General features: G+C 35.9%; 1 protein-coding gene across 3 annotated transcripts in view; it reads right to left on the reverse strand.

The window, feature by feature from the left end:
* CSMD3 (CUB and Sushi multiple domains 3) overlaps positions 1–24,921 on the reverse strand; it is a 1,388,861-nt gene that overhangs the window by 976,190 nt on the left and 387,750 nt on the right. For all 3 annotated transcript variants that reach the window (XM_064268007.1, XM_003408442.3, XM_003408441.3), the window contains exon 5: positions 13,555–13,762. In XM_064268007.1, the coding sequence (XP_064124077.1) occupies positions 13,555–13,762 (208 nt within the window). The remainder of the gene's footprint in view (positions 1–13,554; positions 13,763–24,921) is intronic.

Here is a 24,921-nt window from a genome sequence, read left to right on the forward strand (position 1 = left end):
TCTACACTTGTATTAAGGATAATTTCAAATTTGCCATAAAATTTTATGTATGTATAATATATAAATATATATGAAAATTATATATTCAAATGCATATATAATTGATTTATAACAAAGATGTAATATTTTATACAAAAAACTTATATTGTGTACCAAAAAAAAAAAAAATCAGAGATAATTTTGCATTTAAATGAAATTGGCCTGATTAGAAATCTTCTGAAAGAGTTCTTTCAGTATTTACCTGGTATTTGTGGCAATTCTAGTTTCATCCGTTGTTTAAACTCTTTTTTTTTAATGGATTTGTAGTCTTACATACATTGTTAACTGTTCTCATTACATTGCCACATGACTTTCTTAAAGTAGGAAAGAATATATTTAAAGGGCCTACGAAGTATAGATTAACCATATGAGACTATTCTCAGATTTTTAGGAGAATTTCTAAAATTTCACAGCAAAATTAAATATAAACATTGAAAATTTAGGTTAGCATCTTCAGGCTATATTTAAAAACATTAATCTATACTATGATATTTATATATCAAAGTTTCAGTTCATTAAACATTTGTACTGAGACAGGAAATTCATTAGATTCATGTAAGTCATAATTTTATGCAAACTAACTAGACATTTTTTGTCAAAAAGCACACTGCAGCAGGTATTAAAGATTTAAGTTATGCTGGATTTTCAATATACAAATTGAGCTTCAGGTTTCCTCTCCTTCAAAAGGGAAAAACTTGACAGCAGGATCCTTAAAATTTCTCTGGCTCTAGTATCTTGTTATTTTATTAGGCCCCTATTTAGTTTGTCTAAAGATAAACAACCATAATGAAGAAGAGTAGTTCAAAATTATGGAATCTTAATAGATGCTTATCAAGTTAATTTACCACCTTTCATTGTAAGTCATTTTCAGAACCATGGATTTATTGCATTTTTAGCCCAATAATTATCAGAACAATAAGGTTGTAAACAGGAACACCTGTTTGATAGGATTGGTATCTGTGATATTTATCTTTATGCAGTGAAGATTATGGCCAGTCTCCTCTGGGTAATTTATCCTGTTTAATTAGACCAATTTGCTAATCCACTAGCATAATCTTTGAATTAATGAATACATGCATTTATAAAATATATATGTGCACACATAATTAGCTTGATAAATTATGCAGATTTTTCCTTCAACTTTTTAAGTGGTAAGAACTATTTCACTTCTTGAAGGATGTTCATAAGGCTGTAAGACGATTTACTTACAATATTAACGAAAACAAATTATTACTTTAATTTATATAGCAATAGTTGAACTTTACTATGCATTGAAATCACCTTGTTTCCAGATTTCTTGAATTCATATCTACGGAATGGAAATCAGTAGATTTGTATAGGCGCTGGGGAATACTCACTTTATCAAATACCACTATGTTTGCACTTCTGATGTAGGCATGATATGAATACCATTTGAAAAATACTGCTTGGTATGAACTTATAGGTATAGGAGACCCTGAGTAGCAACTGGTTAACATGCTAGGCTACTAACTGAATGGTTGAAGGTTTGAGTCCACCTAGAAGAGCCTATGAAGAAAGGACTGGCAATCTACTTCTGAAAAATCAGCCATTGGAAACCCTGTGGAGCACAGTTCTACTCTGACACATATGTGGTTACCATGAGTCAGAGTCGACTTAACAGCAACTGTTTTTTGTTTTTAATCTATATCTTTACCTGTATCTATACATACTACCACAGACACACATAAACATACACGTACTAATATTATATTTATCTACATGTAAAATACCAGTCAATATACACCTTCCCTCGTGGGATTGAATCAGTAAAAACAGTGTGGCAGAGATTGCTTGTTATCTCCTAATATCTCTTCTCCTTTTTCTTTCACAATAATAGAATTCCAGCTGAACAACAATCGCCCAGAATAAAGATTGAATCTTCCTGTATCTGTCTTAAACTCAAATGGACATGTAACTAAAGTTCGGATATAAGTAGAATTGAAATGTAGTAGAAGATGTAAGAAGCCAGCAGAAGCTTCTTTAAGAGAGAGTTGATGAGCGATCTTTTCCCCTTCCTTTCCCCTTTCCTTCTTTGTACTGTCTGGAGTTCAGACTTAATGGTTAGAGCTTGAACATGATATGATCTTGGGAATGAAAGCTAGCTACAAGTAGAGCAATAATATAAAAGGATGCTGAGTGCCTGATACCAGGATTTCTCACAACAGCCCTGTACACCTATACACTACCTCCAGAATTTTACACTGAAACAAACAAAATTTCAATTCTGTTATTCTGTCCAAGATTATTGGCCTTTTTTTTTTTGGTTTGTTTGTTTGTATTTTAGCTTTTCTTTATTCACAGCAGAGCCTCATCCAAACTAATGCAAATGGGTTTAGTCAAATCAAATATAATCACAGGGGAAAAGAGGTGAAAGCACATGGTAAACTGATATCCATTTTTATATGAAACAAAATTATATATTCGTTTCACAAATGTATATTAACTTCCTAGGATGTGAAAGGATCAGTGGTGGGCATTATGTATAAGCTGAGATCTAAGCTATTTTTAGCATTCTATTACTTTGATAAATATACGTGCACAAAACAACAAATAATTAGTAACATGAGAAAAATTGGAAAGTCTTAGGAGAGTGGGAGCTATGGGAATTTATGCAAATTTCAATGTAGAGTGAACAGAAAGAAAGAAGACAACAAAGGCCTGGTGGCTGCCAACCAATAAAAAAGAAATGAAGGGAAAAAAAAAAAAAAAGCAACCAAAAAGACTCTGACAGAAGATAGAGAATAACAAGGAAAGGTAGAATAAATTACTACATAGCAAAAAAGAGAGAAAAATGTTCTGGAAAAGAGGAAGTGATCAATAAAGCTGAATTATACTGAAAAATTTAGTAAGATGAGCACAGAAATAGGAAGTAAGAGGTCATTGTTCATTTTTTGGAAAAGGCACTTCCAGAGAAATGGTGGGACAAGTCAAGTCATAGCTGGTTAAAGACGGATCAATCAAAGAGTGAACTACTGATGTAAGGGAGAGTTAAAAAAAAAAAAAATTGAGGGACTGACACTCTTGAGTAAGTGAGAAAAGGTGGAATGTAGTACACAAAAGAAGAAACTGACTTTAGATAGGACCTAATCCACAATGGAAATTTGTGTGACTGAGTTTAACATTTTAAATTAAACATTTAGAATTACTTCAACACAAAAAACGATGACAAATAAAACAAATTATCTTACACATTTTCTTGCATTCTTAATTTGAATAAAAATAAACATGCTTTCCTAGGTTATGTCATTCAAATGATAGGTTTTTATTTATATTCTGATATTGATAACTGTGTTCATTGCCTTGACCTTGATCAATGCTTCACTTTTAATAACTTCTAAATTCTTATGCCCTGCCTCAAACTATCCACCACTTGCCCGTCAGTTTGACATATTGTGGTGGCTTGTATGATGCTGTGATGCTGGAAGCTATGCCACCAGTATTTCAAATACCAGCTTGGTCACCAATAGTGGACAGGTTTCAGCAGAGCTTTCAGACTAAGACACTAGGAAGAAGGTACCTTGTGATCTACTTCTAAAAAAACTTGCCATGAAAACCTTATTAACAGCAGCAGATCATTACCAGATATAGTGTAAGAAGACAGGCCCCTCAGGTTGAAGGGCATTCAAAATACAACTCTCCTCAAAGTAGAGTTGACCTTAATAATGTGGATGGAGTAAATCTTTTGGGACTTTCACCTGCTAATGTGGCATGACTCAAAATGAGAAGAAATAGTTGCAAACATCCATTAATAATCAGAGTGTGGGGCGTATGAAGTATGAAACTAGGAAAATTGGAAGTTGTCAAAATAAAACGGAATACTTGAAAAGAGATATCCTAGGCATTAGTGAGCTGAAATGCTGTGGTAACTGACATTTTGAATCGGACAATCACATGGTCTATTACGTTGGAAATGGCAAATTGAAGAGGTACAATGTTGCATTCATTGTCAAAAAGGACATTTCACGATCTATCCTGAAGTATAACACTGTCAGGGATAGGATAATACGCATACCCTGCAAGGAAGAACAGTTAATGTTTCTATTATGAAAATTTACGCACCAACTGCTAATGCCAAAGATGAAGAAATTGAAGATTTTTACCAGCATCTGTAGTCTGAAATTGATCAAACATACAATCAAGATGCAATGACAATTACTGGTGATTGGAATTTGAAAGTTGGAAACACGAAAGGATCAGTAGTTGGAAAACATGGCCTTGGTGATAGAAACGATGGCTGAGATGACACAATAGATTTTTTTCAAGACCAATTACCTGTTCATTGGAAACACACTTTTCAACAAAATAAACAGTGACTTTTATACAAGTAGACCTCACCAGATGGAAAACACAAGAATCAAATCAACTAAATCTTTGAAAAGAGAAGATGGGAAAGCTCAATATCATCAGTCAGGGGCCGACTGTGAAACAGAACATGAATTGCTCAGATGCAAGTTCAAGCTGAAGCTGAAGAAAATTAAAAGAAAGTCACAAGAGCCAAGTATGACCTTGAATATATTTCACCTGAATTTAGAGGCCATCTCAAGAACTGGTTTGATGTACTGAACACTAACGACCAAAGACCACATGAGTTGTGGGATAACAACAAGGATACATGAAGAATGCAAAAGGTAATTAAAAACACAAGAAAGAAAGAAAAGAACAAAATGGATCTCAATACTTCTTCTTGAATGCAGAGTAGCTAAAGCAAAAGAAAGAAATGATGAAGTAAAAGAACTGAACAGATGATTTCAAAAGGTAGCCTGAGAAGACAAAGTATTATAACTAAATGTGCAAAGAACTGGGATTAGAAGACAAAAGGGAAAAACTTACTTGAAGTTCTCAAGCTGAAAGAACTGAAGAAAAAATTCAAGCTTCATGTTGGAATACTGAAGAATTTTATGGGCAAAATCCTGAACAATATAAGAAGCATTAAAAGAAGGAATACACAGTCACTATTTTTTTTTTATACCAAAAATAATTGGTGGACATTCAGTCATTTCAGGAGGTAGCATATGATCAAGAACTGATGATCAAGGAAGAAGTTCAAGATGCACTAAAGCCACTGGTGGAAAAACAAGTCTCCAAGAACTGATGGAATACCAGTTGAGATATTTCAACAAATTGACACCATGCTGGAAGCGTTCACTCATCTATGCCAAGAAATTTGGAATACAGCTACTTGACCAACCTACTAGAAGAGGTCCATAGATGTTCCCACTCCAAAAAAGGAAAAAACAAAATAATCCAACAGACTGTGGAAATTATCCAACAATATCACTATTATAACATGCGAGTAAAATTTTGCTGAAGATAATTCAAAATGGGTTGGGGCAGTATATCAACAGGGAATTGCCAGAAATTCAAGCCAGATTCCGAAGATGGTGTGAAACAAAGGATATCATTCCCGGTGTCAGATGGATATTGGCTGAAAACAGATAATACCAGAAAGAAGTTTACCTGTGTTTTATTGACTAGGCAAAGATATCCAACTGTATGGATCATAACAAATTATGGATAACACTGTGAAGAAAAGGTATTTCAGAACACTTAATTGTGCTCATGCAGAACCAATGCACAGACCAAGAGATAGTCATTCAAACAGAGCAAGGGGAAATTGCATGGTTTAAAATAAGGAAAGGTGTGCATCAGGGTTGCATCCTTCCACCATGTTTATTCAATCCGTATGCTGAGAAAATAACCTGAGAACCTGGACTATATAAAGAAGAATGCAGCATCAACAATGGAGGAAGACTCAGTAACAACCTACAATATGCAGATGACACAACCTTGTTTACTGAAAGTGAAAAGGACTTGAAGTATATATTGATGAAGATCAAAAACTATAGCCTTCAGTATGCACTGCATCTCAGCATAAAGATAACAAAACTGCAAAACTGAATCAATAAGAAACATCATGATAAATGGAGAAAATTTTGAAACTGTCAACAATTTCATTTTACTTGGATCCACAATCAAAGCCCATGGAAGCAGCAGTCAAGAAAATCTGCTACAAAAGAGCCCTTTAAAGCGTGAAAAAACAAAGATGCCACCTTGAAGACTACAGTGCACTTGACCCAGGCCATGTTCTTTTCAATTGCGTCATATGCATGCGAAAGCTGACAATGAATAAGGAAGACCGAAGAAAAATTGATGCCTTTTAATCATGGTGTTGGTGAAGAATATTGAATGTACCATGAACTGCCAGAAGAACAAATAATTCTGTCTTTTAAGAAGTACAGCCAGAATGCTCCTCAGAGGTTTAAGATGGAGAGACTTTGTCTCACAAATGTTAGAAATGTGGTCAGGAGGGACCAGTCCTTTGAGAAGGACATCATGCTTGGTAAAGTAGAAGGTCAGCGAAAAAGAGGAAGACTCTCAGTGAGATGGACTGACACAGTGGCTGCAATAATGGGCTTATGAGGATGGTGCAGGACCAGGCAATGTTTAGTTCTGTTGTACATAGGGTGGCTACGAATTGGAACTGACTTGACAGCATGTAACAACCTAACAAAGACTTCAATCTATTTGTCATATTTAATTCACACGTTTCCAACTTCTGATGTAATATTTTCTTGTATAAGTCCTGTTTAAAAATTAACTCTCAAACCTACATCTTATAAACATAATTCATCATTTCCTCCTTGGTCCCAATATATTAATATGTTTTTCTGACTTTTTTCTATTCTTTGTATCTTTTCTGTTATCCAATCTGAAAAAAAATCACAATTATTACAAAATTCTTTATCACCGTCTTTAATATTCTGTTACACTCATTCCTCTTGATTCTAGTCTTTGATAGTCAGTTGTAGTCGTTTTATTTCTGTATGCATAGCAGCCAAATTTTAATTAAACTCCTCGTAACTTTGGCATAGCGTAGCCCCCCAAATGGTCTGTTAAGCTTTTTTTTCTTTGCCTCACTTTCTAGTTACTGCCATTTTTACTTGCTTCCTTTGACAAACAGATTTTTAACAAGGGGTGATTACTTTCACTATTTCTTCGCTTTGCTCGAGGGATTCCCCCTACTCTCCTACGCCACCAGTTTTTCACTCTCTGTTATGTCATTTTCATCAGCATTTAAACATGGTTTTACTTCTCCCAATTGCCATGAAAACAAGTAACAAAAATCAAGTCTCTCGATCCTACTTCCTCCTTTAACTATTGCACCAATTCTTTGTCCACCTTTGTTGAAATTCCTGTGAGATTTATTTACACTATCTTCAGTTTCCCTTCTCCCATTCTCTCTTGAAAACACCATTAGGCTGTCATTCTCAAAATTCCTTTCATCAAAGTTACCATAAACCAAAAAAAGCAACCCAGTGCCATCGAGTTGATTCCGACTCATAGCCAAGATGTTCCTAAATCCAGTGATTAATTTTGAAGAGCATCTTACTTAATCATCAGCATTTGACACAATTGACAAGTCCCCTCTCTTTGATATATATTTGGCTTCCAAAAACCCACACTCTTGGTTTTCTTCCTATATAATTGACTCTCCTTATCAATCAATCTCCGGGGCCCTCGTGGCACAGTGGTTAAGCACATGGCTGCTAACCAAAAGGTCCGCAGTTCGAATCTGCTAGCCACTCCTTGGAAACCTTATGGGGCAGTTCTACCCTGTCCTATAGGGTTGCTATGAGTTGGAAGAGACTCGATTGCAACAGTCTTTTTTTTTGTTTGTTTTATCAATTCCTAAATTAGCTCCTCCAAAATTTGCTGTCTCAGTGTTGGAATGCCCTAGGGCTCAGCAATTATCCCTTTCCTTTTTTTTCTATTCTTTTTTAATTTACAATTCCTCTATTAATGATCATACCTACTTCTAACACTTCACAACTCATCAGTGAGCAAATCTTGTCAACTTTATCTTGAATTACCCAACAACTTTTCATCATATCTACTGTGATAATAACCTCATCCTAACAACTATAATCTCTCACTTAGGCTATAGCAAATGATCTTTCCCTCCTATTTTTGATCCACACAGCAGCACAGAGAACCTTTTAAAAGATAAGTCGGATCATGTCACTACTCTGTTCCAAACCTTACAATGACTCACCATTTCACTTGAAGCAAAGGCCAAAGATGACTCTTGGGGCTCCGTAATTCTGTCTTTCTCTCCAAGTACTCAGAACCATGATCATTCATTTGCAGTCACAATGTCCTTCATGCTGTTCCCCAACATATTGACACTGCTCTATTTTAACGTGTTTTGCTCTAGGTGTTGTTGCTGCCTAAAATGCTTGATGCTGAGATATCTGCTTGGCTAAATACTTCACTTTTTTCAATACTTTCCTCCAATCTCAGATTTTCAATTACATACCCCACACTCCATCACCTTACTTCTGCTCTCCTGAACTCTTCTACCCTGCTCCATCTTTTTCTTTCATATTACTCTCTATACAGAATATGCAATCTATCTTATTTACGGAAAAAAAAAACAAAACAAAAACAAAAAAACTTGTTGCTATCGAGTGAATTCTGACTCACAGTGACTCTTTAGGACAGATTAGAACTGCCCCATATGGTTTCCAAGGAGCGCTGGTGGATTCAAACTGCTGACCTTTATGGTTATTAGCTGTAGCTCTTAACCGTTATGTCACCAAGGTTTCCTTATTTATGCTAGTTACTGCTTATTGACTTTCTCTCTCTGCTAAAGTGTAAATTCTGCAGGAACAAGCCTCTTTATGTCTTTAGTTACTGATATATCACAAGCACTTAAGAACAATGTCTGCTGTGTAGTATATACCCAATAAGTACTTGCTGAAATAACACTGAATGAAAGGAATTCTTGTAAGAAGATAATTAAGTTTGGAAGCCTAATCCAACTCTCCCTCAAGGCTTTGTAAATAAGGCATTATCTAGTGTAAAAAACTGTGCGTCTGACCTCCCCTAACATCACTTAAAACCAAAAAATCAAACCCATTGCGTCAAGTCAATCCTAACTCAAAGCAGTGCTACAGGATACAGTAGAAATGCCCCATGGAATTTCTAAGGAGTGCCTGGTGGATTTGAACTGCCGACCTTTTGGTTAGCAGCTGTGGCTCTTAACCACTATGCCACCAGGGTTTCCAACATCACTTTGGGGGAGGAAAATCAAGATCACCAGGCCAAGGCTGATTCCCGTGAGGCAGAGGTCAGACATGTCTTCTCTCTCTCTACCATCTTTATCATCTCTGCCAACAACCATCCCTCCCACAGCGCTCTCTACTTTTCTGCTGGGTTCAATAGTTCATTGAAGTGGCCATACAGAATTCACAGACCATATACACTATTATAGGGTTTATTAGAGAAGTAACAGGTTACAACCCAGGCTCTGGAACACTCAAGGATACAGTTCTTCCATCAGGACAGCCCCTTCCCAGCCATGCTCATGGGCATGCCTCTCCCTGGCTCTAGGCCTCTGCCCAAAAGTACTCAGCTTTCTATATCCATGGGCCAAGAAGCCTAATATGCTGTTCCCTGCTGCTGGGTCTGTACTGCCACTGCTTCTCACTGTCTCCAGGGTAGCACCTCACTCTGTCTCCTGCTTCCCAGAGCTTCACAGTGCAGGGTATACTGGGTCCAAAGAACAATCTCTCCCTTCCTGGCTGTTCTTCCTTGGTGGTGGTAGTATCTTCTCTTTCTTGTCTCTGGGATGGCTCATTTCAAACCCAGTGGAATGGTAAAACTGACCAGTCCCTTTGGTGCGCCAAGATTACCTACAGCACAATCCTGTCCAATCGCTTGGGTTGGACTTACAAGACCATGGCTAGAAAGGCCACACAAAAGTTATCCATCATACCGCATCTAGTTACGTCCATCCCCATGCCCTCACCATACCTCTTAAGTAGATAATGCCATACCATATTAGAGTTGAGAGAAGCCTTGAATGTTACACATGAGGAAACTGACATCTAGGAAGGGGACATGACTTATCTAATTGTTACCCATCAAAAAGAGTCAAAAGCTGAAACTAGTACTCAAGCTTCTTTATCTTATGTTATTTTTCATCTCACCACACTACAATCAGATGACATTTGTCTGGCGTCATAAAGTCTCGTCATGCAGTAATAACTGAGTGGATCCAGTGCAGTCCTTTTGGATCATGCAGAGCTACTGCTTATTGTTTTGCATTGAATAAGATACTACTGGTTTAGCATATCCAGCTTGCAAGTGAGTCATTGACTAACTATTAATGTGGCTTGTACAGAGTAATTTTTGGACTGGCTTTGCCTGTGTTGACAAAGCCAAATACAGGCTACGTTAAGCTTTGCCACATTGTTTTAGTTTCAGGAGGAAAACAGTAATGTACAGTATTTAGTGGCAAGATCTATATCCTTCAATTCTAGGTCTTCAGTGGTAGCTATGAAGTCAAAGCAAAGCTTGTAATTTTAATCAAAAGAATGTGAATGTTTACCCAGTTTAAATTCCTCTTTTGAATCTCACTGCAAATTGAAAATGGTATATAAACATTGTAGTAAATATGAAATGAAAAGGCCTAATGTAATGTCACCTGAAATAAAATGTCTCCTTTTGACCACCACATCTTTAGAAAGATACAAGAGCATGAAAGGATTTACAGGGACTGGAATCCCACAATGAAATTTAATAGTTATTTTAATTATTCACAGATCATTTTAACTAATACAATTTAAAAGGAAGGCTATTTTATCTGACTTTTTAAGGTTATATACGTGACTATATACAATATTAGTAAATTACTGACACTATGTATCTTTAAATTAAACTTCATATAAATATAATACAGTTTACACATTTGCATCAATTTTCTTGAAAAGTGTTAAATGACCCAGTTGTTGATTTAGTATATATAGATAGATAGATAGATAGATGCAAGTCTACCTAAACATTTATAATAGTAATTTATAAAGCCAATAAAGCAATGAATTTCTTAGCTGCTTTTTCTTCCTGAGGAAGAGGGAAATAAGTGAAGTGACCCAGTGTCATTTAAGGAGAAAACAACAAAAGCAGGAATATGTGTACCTGGTACTATTACTGGACAAGCTACATTGTTCTAGCTACTTACATTGGTAAAAAACCATTGAAATTATTACTGAGAATGTTTATTTAACAAGAAGAAAGTGACTACATTAACATAAATGGATAATATCATCCACAGACTATAGGGATTAGATTTGGATTCTACAGTTCAATGGTAGCAGGAAAACTGAAATTACAAAACAAACTCTTCTAATTTCCTTCATTTCACATTTAATGGTATCACTTGTATATCAAAAGATGCTATAATTATTAGAAAATTCATGGCATTATCATCTCCTCACTATAACTCAAATATGTATCACTGAAGAAGTAGCAATTTCTAAAACAGTAGTTACATAATTCTTAAACGTTTAAAACCAGAATTCTGATAAGTTTCATTGAACCTAGGCATGAAATGGAATGATCTAAAATTTTATAATGCTGAGTACTGAGGACCTAAATGTAGGGAAGGTCCCTGAGTGGTACAAACGGTTAAGTGATCAGCTACCAACCAAAATGTAGTTCAAATTGACGCAGGGGCACCTTGGAAGAAAGGCCTTGCAATCTACTTCTGAAAGGTCACAGCCATTAAAACTCTATGTGCTCTTGTACTCTGAAACACATGAGGTACTACGAATTGAAATTGGTTAAATGGCACCAGATTTTTTTTTTTTTTTTGTAAGTGCAGAGGAAAAAAAAAAAAAAAACAAGCTCAATGTGGTTTTAGCAAACTTTGTTAGTTTTTGTCTTATTTTAAAAGGTAGATAGTAAGGTGATTAAAAACACTTGGTACTTTTGCTGAAGCCCAGCCCAGTATGCTTACTATGAAAACACTTTTTTTTTTAAACATTTAGCTAGTGTCCTTCCAGCAGCACTTCACGCTGTTGTTTACTCTTTATTTTCCAAACTCCTGTTTGTGGTATCTCATTCCATTATATTTTCTCCTACCTCTCAGAATCCATTTCCTCAGTTTCATTTGCTGACTCATCCTCCTCAGCCGGGTACTTACATTTTGCTGACCCTCAGACTCAGTCCTAGTCCCCCTTGGCTTCTCATTTCATTCTGTATCTAGCCAATATTCTTGCTGCCTAATGCTTCAATTGCCATCAGTATCAAATAAATACCAAAGTTATGCCTCTACTCTCATCTTACAATCATACGATAAGTAGATATAAATGATAGATAAATTTGTCTATCTGATGGCTCCAACTGCATGTCCTAAAAAAACTTCATGCATACAAAACTAAACTCAATATTCGTAGCATCCCCACTCCACACTTCACCATTCTTCAGTATTTCCCATCATAGGGAGTATTGCTATCATCTTCATCAATTTGTGTAAATCAGAAACCAGATTTTATTTTAATGCCAACTTTTTTTTATCAGTCCCCAGTCCAAAGCGGAGTACTTTTGATTATATTTCCTAAATTACCAATCCAGCTCTCTCTTTTATCTCCATTGATACCCCCAAACTACCATGATCTTTTCTTGGATTACTGCAATTGCCTCTTAAGTGATCTTCCTACAGCTAATTGAGTCTCACTTCAAATCAATCTCTACACTCTAGTAAGAATAATCATTTGAAAATGCAAAACTCTTCATATAATTGTTTTGAATAAAACAATAAATTCCCACCGTTCTTAGCAAATTCTTTATATGGCTTAAAATGCCCTTCTTGATCTAATATTTACCTGTTTCTACACTTCACCAATCTCCTTTTATCATTCTTTCATTTACTAAATTTATGATTCAGCAAATTTAGGATACTCAAATAAGAAAAAAACAATACAAATATTTTCTTTTTAAAAATACTATGACCTAAAATACATGTTCTGAAAACTTCAGTTTTTATGAGACCATGTCATGAGCCTCTAAAAGAATAGATCATACCCACAAGATCATACTATTTAATTTTTGCCTTAGGAGGACCCAAAACCAAAAACCAAACCCAGTGCCGTCGAGTCGATTCCGACTCGTAGCAACCCTGTAGGACAGAGTAGAATTGCCCCAAAGAGTTTCCAAGGAGCGCCTGGGGGATTTGAACTGCTGACCCTTTGGTTAGCAGCCATAGCACTTAATTACTATGCCACCAGGGTTTCCATACATAAAAGATTTGTTTACAGAAAAAAAAGTATTGCTTTCAAGACCATTCGACCAATTTGAAAGGAGTCATCAGGTGCGGACTGCCGTGCTAAGGAGCACAACCATAGATCACAATAGAACAACTTTTTAAAATTTTGCAAAAATGTTGATAAATTCACGGGTCACTTCTCAGTGATTGAGTGATAAAGAAATACTGATAGAATGCTCCATATTTCAAAATCCGAATGTATTTAATATATTAGTACTCCAATTCTTAAAAACATTTCACATCTCTAACAACTGTACCATATAACGTTCATGTAACCATAGACTTTAAAAAAAATATCTAAACCTTTAAAGGCTCACAGTAGTTTGATCCCCAGTCTGCCTCAGAGAATGACACTGAAGATAGGCAAATAGAAACGATCTACTTACCATATTGTAGGTGGCTCAGAACCTTCTATCTCTAAGTAATCATATTTTTCTTCCATTTGGAAATCAGTAAATATGAGCGAAATGGTGTCCCCAGGCTCTGCGACAATGGTCCAAGTGCAATCAGCATTGTTATGGTACTCATTTGGAAAGCTAGGGCTGGAAACGATGCCGCTGGATCCTCTCATTGTCCCTCCACACGCATCTTCAGCTGTTTAAAACAAGATGTTCAGCTATAAGTTATGAAGAGAAATGCCATTAAAGCAATTCTGTTAACATGTTTTTTTTGATAAACAGAAGTCTAAATGTGATTATATTAAGTGCATAATGCACTGGTAGAAAAGATTAAATGAGACTTCCATGAAGAATTTGCAGGCATATATATAAATATAAAATCTTGACAATTTTATAACAATTGGTTGAACTAACAATGAAAGCGAGTAAAAATCTAAGCTCTGAAATTAGACCTCAAGGTCATAGAACCAAGATTTGCTTTTCATTAAGTGATGAAGTGAGTAACAAAAAAGAAACATTATTCCTAAGGTCTATGATGGGAAATCCTTAATCGTTCTGTGCATGTTTGTTGATGGCAGTGATTTGTGTTTATTTATTTTAATGCAGGTAGGTACAGAATAAATAAATGATTTAAGCGAGAATATACTACAGTTTGTGTCAGTGACATATCTTAATAGCTAATGAAAAATGTTTGTGGAAATGCAATTCAAATAAAAGTATATCACATATCCAGAATACTTTAATTAGATAGAAATGATATAGTAAATAATACATCTTCAGCAGTATTTCCCTGCAACTCCAAAAAACCATGAAAAAATCTTTTTGAACTATTCATATGGTGTATGTATATGCAGTATTATGAATACACTTTCTAGTAACCAAACTATTAGACCTATGTTTTTGATTTTCCAATCGGGGTGATAGGTCTTCTCTAGTTTACTTTTGGTCAGTGATGTATGTTTGCATAGTGATTACATGAGCAGATGTGTTTAGTATGAATCTATAATATATGAGAAAGCTCTTTGTGTCATAAATGGACTTTAGTTATAACATTTGTCTTGTTAGAAAACTGCTTAGGCCATCGACCTAATAGGTTACAAGTTTATTTATAGAATGACTTGTCTCAAGATTTGTGTTGTTTCTTTGAGTCACTCAGGGAATTTCTTCAATTCACATAAACGTTTGGGGAAAAATATGGCTCTATAATGACAAATTATTATTTGATGTAACAGATAGCTCCATACTCTTACTGAATAGCGATGAGTAGCATCTTTTTATTTCACTCCACGATTGATGGAGAGCAGGAAAAGGCTTTGGTATCGGAGACAACTTTATTAATATATCATATTTGCCAAATTGCATTAGTTTCTTTCAGTCATTATTTATTCAACTCCATAATTTATAAACTGAAAGCATAAATATATTTTTCTTAAAAGATAGATAACTTTCATCACATATTATAATAAATACGATAATTGTTTATTCTCATCAAATGCCCTCTTGATTTCTTAACTTGCCCTCTCCATTTCAAAGAAGCGCTTACGGCACAGTGTTTAAAGCACTCAGCTGCGAACCGAAAGGTCAACCGTCCTAACCCACCAGCTGCTTTGCAGGAGAAATCTGTGTTCGTCTGTTTCTGTGAAGATTTACTTTCTTGGAAACCCTATGGTGCAGTCCTACTCTGTCCTATAGGGTTACTATGGGTCAAATTTGACTCAACAGCCATGGGTCCTCTCTATTTCTTAAGTTGGTTTGGTAATTAGAATGAATTAGTGGTACTGTCTAAACAACGTGGCATCTTATTACAAGCATTTTCTTACCAGAATAAATAATATCCTCAGTACTTTAACCTGGTAGACCTATCCTGCCACCTCCATTTCCAACGAAGAATTCCTTAGTCTTGTCATGTAACAACACCAAAGTTGAACACTGCTTTGGAAATAAAATTTTATACTATCATACATTAATAATATAACTGGCATATAGAATTTGTTCTCACCTTTCCAAGGGGAACCCTTGGAAAGGCAACTGCATTACTTAAGAGAATCAAAATACACATGGATCATACTGATTATTTGTATAAATTTTCTGAGAATTTAAAATGTATCCCTTTAGTCATCTATTCAAAATATATTCATTGAGTAGGAACCATGCCAGTATCTCAGGCCATAATGAAGATCAAAGTAATCTTGATCTTTGCCCTCATGGAGCATCAGTCTAGTAGGTGAATCAATATCTAAACAAATGACATAGTACACATGGAAAATTACATTTCTGGAAGGTACCAGGAAGAAAGGGCATTTAGTACTGACGGCCCATGTTTGGGGTTCTTGACATGGTTAGGGAATTCAGAAACACTTCTCTGAGGAAGTGATGCTGAAATAGACACCTGAAGGATGAATTGATGAGAAGTGTGGAGTCCCTGTGTGAGGCAAATGATTAAGCACCTTGGCTACTAACCTGAAGGTTGGTGGTTTGATACCCAGAGGCACCTTGGAAGAAAGATTGGTGATTTACTTCAAAAGATCGTAGTCATGGAAAACCCTATAGCACAGTCATCATGTATAGGAATCAATATGATGGAAACTGGCTTGTTTTTTTTGTTAGTTTGTTTTTTTAGATGAGAAACAGAGGGAAGAGTATTCCAGGCAGAAAGAACTATAGGTGCAAAGGCACACTTGCTGGAGGGACACAGGACACTGAAAAGAAAGCCTATGTGCCAGAGCAGAGAAAGTAAGGGGCTATGTGGTTAAAATAGCAAGTAGGGACTGGATCAATTTTTGAGACCAATACTTGTTTACCTAACTGCTAAAACAATGTCATTAAATATCTTCTTAGGCTTCCCTTGAAGTTAACTAAAATCTGTAACTGCGTCAAAATATAGTTACTTAACCAATAGGGATATAGTGGGTGATGAAAAGGTAGGCAGCTTCTCTACTCTTAGCCTAAGGAAAGTATATAGATTTCAAGAGGGTTAAACTTTTACATACATATACTCACTCACAGATGGGCCTGATGATTGAAAGTCCCATATTAAGAAGCTTGCAGAGTCAATTTGTTGTAAAACATGGAGAAGACAACCAATTCAGCCAACGGGATTAGTGAGGGCAATGTGAGACTTTTAAAAATAAAAATTAAAGCAAAGCAAAAATATCAGTATTTTTGGATTTGGTATTTACACCAAATGCCTGAAAAAATGTTACCGACTTTCTCTTCAGTGTTTAATGTACTCAGATCTATTTGTAATAACTATGACTGCATTATGACTGCTAAATTTAAAATGTTATCGAATCTGACTTTACAGGTTTACAGTAATATAATATGAACTATCATAAAATAATTTCTATTTCTATAACTTTAAACTGTAAAACTTTTAACTCTAAGAATACCTGAATTTTAGTTATAACAACCTCCTTTTATCTTTTGCCTTTAGAGGAGGGAGCAAGCAAAAGTCATAAAATAAATCGAAATTAGTGTCTATTTTGTAGAAGTTGAGGTGTACTTAAGTATAAAGATTAAAACAAGGTCAGTACTTTTTCATAAGTGTATTTTTCCTAGAAGTAAATTTTTGTTTACATTTAATTTTGTGGCACTTTAGAGACTGAAAATACTTGCATTTGTTTTGGCTTCGGGTATGAGATCATATATTTCATTTAAGAAAATGTAATTGGGAACTGCCCCCAAAGCATTGCTGTTAAAAAAAAAGAAAGAAATTGCTTCAAAACCACCTAAAAGAGTTTTTTTGTAGCACATCTTTTCAGATACTGATCTCATACTGTGCTATGCCCTACTATTAGTTTCTTCTGAAATAGCTTAGGGGTGGGGAGTTAGGTGTGGCAGGAAATAGGCTTGTTTATCACCAAAGAGAAATGAACTGTAAATTGTGGGAGATGAGTACACTCGGTCAATTCCAGGTGCTAAGCATTCAATAGAATTCCAAACTTTATCATGAGACATTTTTCTGCAAATCTCCCTTGTTAAATCTGAACCTTCCATCAGCACTCAAGTGTAACTGGCATCTATGTGGAAATTTTGGTTTCTTCCCAATACAGGCATCACTATTGTCTGCCTCTTAATTAGACAAACCACTTAAATATTATACTTTTATTAATGAATCACTGTATTATATATAACAGCAGCAGTTTTTTTTTTTTTTTTTTTTTACAGCTTTCTATATTTACATTTAATTTTTTGGACTTATTCATCTTTGTGTTTAAGGAGAAATTATTTTCTCATAGAGAAGAAGATCGAGTTATCAAATAGCACGTCTTCTAGATTGCTAGCTTTGTTTTATGTTTGTCAGTACATAGCAAATAACACTGTTCCAAGTTTTGAAGATAGAAAAAGTGGAGTTTTGATGATTATGAAGGAAAATTAAAGGGTTCTTGTCATGCTCATTTCTCAATCCAATTCCTTCAGCTTCATTCATACTAAGAGAAACGGAATTAAAAAAAAAAAACAACAAACAGATTTATAGCAGCTCAAAGAAAAATACTCATCATTCACCCAAATGAACATATCAGAGAGCTAACTAAAGCTAAGTACAGTGGCAGCTCAGCATTTAAAGTTTATTCTTCAATACCAAAATAAACTTCTGAGCAAATATCCCCTTAATTTCCATCTACCTTTCTGAGAAACGTGTTGAGAAATGAGAGCGTTAATTAATACACTGAGGAAAGTAATCAATAAATAAAAAAAAAAAAAAATACATGAGTTTATTTTCTTTTTAATTCAGCTTAAAACATTTGTCATTATTTCCAAAAAATACAAATACTTATTTAGTGACACCGAAAATTATTTAAAGATGCGGGGTGTCTTTCTATTTAATCAAGGAGCAGCCATGACAGCAACAGTGAGCAAATTTACCTTCCTGCCTTAAAAAAATAAAAATAAACAAAATCTATGAAACGATTGGTTTCAAACACTGAAGCAGGCCCATGCAGACCTCAGACAAAGAGAGACCAGGGATCTGTGAGCTTTACATTTCCTAGAGAACACACAGGGCTGAGAATTGTTCAAGTTCCAACAGCCAGGGCTGAAAGCCTGCTTTAAATAACTGAAGTAGTCAGTGGAAATCCTGGAAGGGCTACCCTTCAGTAGAGAGAGCTAAACTATCCCTAGAGTAAAGGCTACACTAGAACTGACCTAACAAAGCTTAAAACAAACCTCAAAAGAAACAAACTGAATCAAAATTACCTTCACTGCATACCACAACAAAGCCCGACATCAATTATGGGAAAAGTAAGTCCACTCTATAACTTAAAATTCACAATTTTCAAAATCCAGTAAAAAAAATCACTAGTCATGTCAAAAAGCAGAAAAAATGTGATCTGCAACCAAGAAAAAAATCAGCCAATAAAAATCAGGGGTTCAAACTGGTTCTTCCTGGTTCAGTCATGAGGAGCAAGAAAAACAGGAACAGATCCAGATTTTTAAAATTTGGGTGAACCAGAACGATAAGCAGAAAGGGAAAAATTACAGGCTGAGGCTCTGCTAGAAATCTAATTTCCTCCTTAGAAAACGAGGACAGCTTAGCAACCAAATCTCTTCCCTGTGGGATTTTGAGCAGTCGGAAACAGAGGGGCCCCTCAAAGATGGCAGCTGATCGCACCACTTTGAAGGTGTGTTCCTCTCCACAGTCCTGCCAATAATCCAGTCTCAGGCATCAGGACCCTGAAAGAGCTCACTACGTCTCTTCCAAGTCTCCCATTCCAGGGCTTCAAAGCCCTGATAAAAACAGACCAGAAATTATACAGATGATGAAATTAGAAGAAAAAGATATTATAACAAATATTATAACTATGTTCAACTATTTAAAAAGAGGTTGGCAAACTGTAGCCAAAGTTAAATCTGGTCTTTGGCCAGTTTTTGTATTGATTAAACTAACAATTTTTAAAAAATACTTTTAAAGGATTGTGAAAACAAAACAAAACCAAGAACAGAGACAAATATGAGTTAGAAACTGTATGTGGCCTGAAAAGCCAAAAATATTTGCTATCTAGCCCTTTAAAGAAAAATAAATATTGTGAGCACAATGAGTAAATGGAAAATATATGTAAAAAATAATCAAATGAAAATTTAAAAGATATAAATTACATTATTAGAAATAATTATAATAATAATAAATCACTCTAGGGCCTTACAGCAAATTAGACACTACAGAGGAAAAGACAGTAAAACGGAACTCACGAACTATTCAAACTGAAACAAAGAGAATATAAAACCTGTGGCCATCACGTTGGTCCTGACTCATAGTGCTCCTATAGGACAGAGCAGAACAGCTCAATAGGGTTTCCAAGGAGCGCCTGGTGGATTCAAACTGCAGAACTTTTGGTTAGCAGCCATCTTAACCACTATGCCACAAGGGTTTCCTAGAGAATATAAGGATTTTAAAAAAACAAACAAAAAATAGAACAGATCTTACCCTGTAGAAAAATATCAAGCAATTTAACATAAGTGTTATTGAAGTTCCAAAAAGGTTTTGGGGGTGGGAGTCAAAGAAAATTATTTGAAGAAATAATGGCAAAAATATTTTCCAATTTGATGAAAACTACAAACTCACAGATGCAATAAAAACTCAGTGACTCTCCAAAAGGATAAAGTAAATTAGGGAAAGCAAATAAAAACATTATTGCTCCCCTCCAGGTTTACTGAATAGGCACATCATAGTCGCTATGAGTTAGAATCGACTCTACCGCAACAGGTTTTTTTTTGGTAATAGAAGACAAACAAATTGCTAATGAACAGATTAAAAAAAGGTGCTTAACCCATTAAGCATCAAGGAAATACAGATTAAAACCACAATGATTCTCTCTGACACACACACCAGAATGTTTAACAAAGATTGATAATGTAAAAAAAGTTTAACAAGCATATGAAACAACTAGAATTTCCATACACCCCTGCTCTGGTACAACCACTTTGGAAAACTGATTTGCAGTATTCAGTAAAGCTATGCATATCCTATGTTTTAATATTTCCACTAACAAGCATTTACTCAAGATATACACCAAAAGACAGTTATAAGAATGTTCACAGAGACATTAGTTATAAAAGCCAATCCTGGAAAGAACCCAAATAACATCAGCCATAGTACACATAAATAGTGGTATAGTTCTACAATGCATAACCATCCAGCACTGAAAATAAAGATACTGCTACTACGAGCACAGATGTGGGTGTATCTCACAAAGAGTAATTCTTACTAGAAAAAGCCAGACACAAAAAGAGTACATATGTAAAATTCGATTTAATAAAGGCAAACATAATGAATGATGTTAGAAGTCAGAAGAGTGTTTCCTCTTGGGATAAGACAGGGTAGCAACTGGGAATGAGAGAGTACAAGGAGAAGGGGGCTTCTGACATTCTAGTAAGGTTCTTGATCTGGGTGCTAGTAACAAGGCTGCGTTTATTTTGCAAAAGTTCATCAAGCTGTACACTTAGAAGTTGTGCAACTTTCTGTAAGCATGCTACACTTTAATTTAAAACATTATGAAATGAAGAGGAAAACCCCTAAAAAAGCACACAGTTACTGTCCAAGTTAGCTAATATACTGGTGAAGCAGTGGCTAAGCACTTGGCTGCTAATTGAAAGGTCAGCAGGTCAAACCCACCAGCTGCTGTACAGGAGAAAGATGTGGCCGTCTGCTTCTGTGAAGATTTACAGCCTTAGAAACCCTGTGGGGCAGTTCTCTGTCCCATAGGGTCACAATGAGTCAGAATTGACTCAATGGCAATGAGTTGGCTTAGCTTTTGACCTGAATCTTTGAGAAGCTCTGGTGGCACAATGGTTAGGTGCTCAGTTGCTAACCTAAGGTTGACAGTCCGGACTCATCCAGCTGCCACACAAGAGAAAAACTTGGCTATTAGACTGTAATCCTCTCTAAAGGTTACAGCATAGGAAACCCTGCAGGGCAGTTCTACTCTGTTACGTGGGGTCACTACGAGTAGAAGTCAATTCCATGGCACCTAACAACAAACCACAACCTGAATATTTGAGAGACTGGCCACATCTGGACCTCCTCTTACTGAATTCCCTCAGATGATAATTAGAAACTAAGCATGATCCAGACATTTGGAATTTGTCTAGCTCAATGGTTCTTAAAGTTTAGCATAGATCAGAATTACCTGGAAATCTTGTTAAAGCAGTGATGGCTGAGCCCCAACCTGGAGTTTCTGATTCAGCAACTACAGGGAAGGGCCTGAGAACCTATGGTTTAGGTAAAGATAATAGCCATCATTCCTGTCTGTTTTTACTTTATAAAAAGCTCTTTCCTTGTTTACGCTTTCTCTTGTTCTTAAACATTATCACTTTCCTTGAGTCTCCCATTCTACTTATCACTCTCAGAAGACAAGCTTTAAGGTGCTTCATAGAAGAAAGTGAGGATAATCAAGGTCAACTTTCAACCACTTCAGGAGGTAGCATATGATCAAGAACCAATGGCACTGAAGGAAGAGGTCTAAGCTGCACTGAAAGAACTGGTGAAAAACAAGGCTCCAGGAATTGACGGAATACCAACTAGATGTTTCAACAAATCGATGCGGTGCTGGAAGCACTCACTTATCTATGTCAAAAAATTTGGAAGACAGCTACCTGGCCAAGTGACTGGAAGAGATACATATTTATGCCTATTCCCCAAGAAAGGTGATCCGACAGAATGTGGAAATTATCAAACAATATCACTAATATCACATGTAAGTAAAATTTTGTTTAAGATGATTCAAAAGCAGGTGCAGCAGTACGTCCACAGGGAACTGCCAGAAATTCAAGCTGGATTCAAAAGGGGACATAGAACCAGGGATATCATTGCTGATGTCAGATGGATCCTGGATGAAAGCAGAGAATACCAGAAGGATGTTTACCTGTGTTTCGTTGACTATGCAAAGGCATTCGACAATGTATGGATAACATTGCAAAAAATGAGAATTCCAGAGCACTTAATTGTGCCCATGAGGAAACTGTACATAGATCAACAGGCAGTCATTGAAACAAAACAAGGGGATATTCCATGGTTTAAAGATAAGAAAGGTGTGTGTCAGGGTTGTATCCTTTCACCATACTTATTCAATCTATAAGATAAGTAAAGAAACTGAGAAGCAGGACTATACAAAGAAGAAAGAAGCATCAGGATTAGAGGAAGAATCGTTAACAACCTGTGTTGTGCAGATAACACAACCTTGCTTGCTGAAAGTGAAGAGGACTTGAAGAACTTACTGATGAAGATCAAAGACTACAGCCTTCAAGATGGACTACACTTCAACATAAAGAAAACAAAAATCCTCACAACTAGACCAATAAAAAACATCATGATAAAGAGAGAAATGATTGAAGTTGTCGAGCATTTCATTTTACTTGGATTCACAATCAACACCCATGGAAGCAGCAGTCAAGAAATCAAAGGACACATTGCATTGGGCAAACCTGCTGCAAAAGACCTCTTTAAAGTGTTCAAAAGTGAAGATGTCACCTTGAAGACTAAGGTGTGCCTAACCCAAGCCAGGATGTTTTCAATCACCTCAAATGCATGCGAAAGCTGGAAATGAATAAGGAAGACCAAAGAACTCATGCCTTTGTATTATAGTGTTGGCGAAGAATATTGAATATACCATGGACTATCAAAAGAATGAACAAATGTACCTTGGAGGAAGTACAGCCAGAATGCTCCTTAGAAGCAAGGATGGTGAGACTACATCTCACATACTTTGGACATGTCATCAGGAGGGATCAGTCCCTGAACAAGGATATCAGCCTTGGTAAAGTAGAGTGTCAGCGAAAAAGAGGAAGACCCTCAATGAGATGGTCTGACACAGTGGCTGCAACAATAGACTCAAGCATTACAACGATTGTGAGGATAGCACAGAACTGGGAGGTGTTTCATTATATTGTACATAGGGTCACCATGAGTCGGAACTCACTTGACAGCACCTAACAACAACAATTTCCTTCAAAATTTTTGATCTTATTCTCCTCTGTTTCTAAACTGAGGATATACATCAGAAACCACTAGAGAGCATTTTAAAAATGTCTGTAATTTTGCCCGGGCTCCTAGATTCTTATTTTGTTGTTCGGTAATGGCTTCTGTAGCCAGGCATTTTTTATTTAAAAAAAAAAAAAATTAAATTTTTTTTTTTCTTTTTTAAGTGATATTAATACATACTTAGGATCAAGAATCACTGCAGTAATCCATGCATAACAGCTGATTCATTCACTTGGGTATATGACCCATTCTCTCCTATCTAACCCAGAGCCCTGGTGGCACAGTGGTTAAGAGCTACAGCTGCTAACCAAAAGTTCAGCGTTCAGATCCACCAGTCCCTCCTTGGAAACCCTATGAGACAATTCTACTCGGTCCTATAGGGTCGCTATGAGTTGGAATTCACTTGATGCCAACAGGTTATTCATTACCCCCATTACTCGTACCTAATCACCCCCATTTTTTTTAGTGGGTTTACCTCCTCAACTATCAGCTAACACTCCCTACCCAAAATATCAAGACAAACTAAATTTTCCTTGATCTATTAACTGTACCTTTCCTAACAGTCAGTAATTTTTTCCCCTCCCTTTTCATATTCCTCAGAACACTTGTCTTCCATTATTATTTCTATTTATTTACCTCTCATTCATTCCTCAGTTGACTGAAACCTTGCTTATCTTCAGCCTTTCTATTGAAACCCTTTTTCTAAGTTCACCAATGACTTACTAATGAACACACACTGGTGCAGTACTTTTCTTATTGGATCTGTCTGTGATATTTGGCATTATTATTAATTTATTGCTTTTGAGAACTCTCCTCTATCCTAGCTTCCCTGTGGAATATTTTACTGATCCCCCTTGCACTTGTCTAGCCACTTCTTACTCATCGACCTAATTATCTCCCCTTCCTCTGGTAGTTACTTCAACATGAGTGCCTCCCTAGGCTTCCACTTCACAGTGTGAGTTCTTACACCAACTGTATTTTCTCCCTAGGTGATATTATTTCCTTTCTTTATGTTAACTATCTTTCTGTTATACAAATCATTCTGCAATCTGTCTTTCAGCTCAGTCTTCTTCAATAAGGTTTAGAATAATCCATTCAATTGCATAAGAAGAATCTTTAACATTTATAAAACATAATAACTAGTTTGGTATAGCAATTATCTTTTACCAAAGTTTTGTTCACTTCAGAGTGATTGCATAAATTGTGGAAAGGGTTACTCATTCTCATCTGAATAGGGAGCTCTCAGAAACTCTAGTAGTTTGAGACAATGGCTTACAAGAAGTTAAACAGAAGAGATGGTTATTATTTAGCCATGGGAAATCTTCACTTCCAAGACCCTGATTGAATAGATGCAAATATTGTAAGGTAAAAACAGTATT

The sequence above is a fragment of the Loxodonta africana genome, chromosome 14, assembly GCF_030014295.1.
Source record: "Loxodonta africana isolate mLoxAfr1 chromosome 14, mLoxAfr1.hap2, whole genome shotgun sequence".
NCBI classification, from domain to species: Eukaryota; Metazoa; Chordata; class Mammalia; order Proboscidea; family Elephantidae; genus Loxodonta; species Loxodonta africana.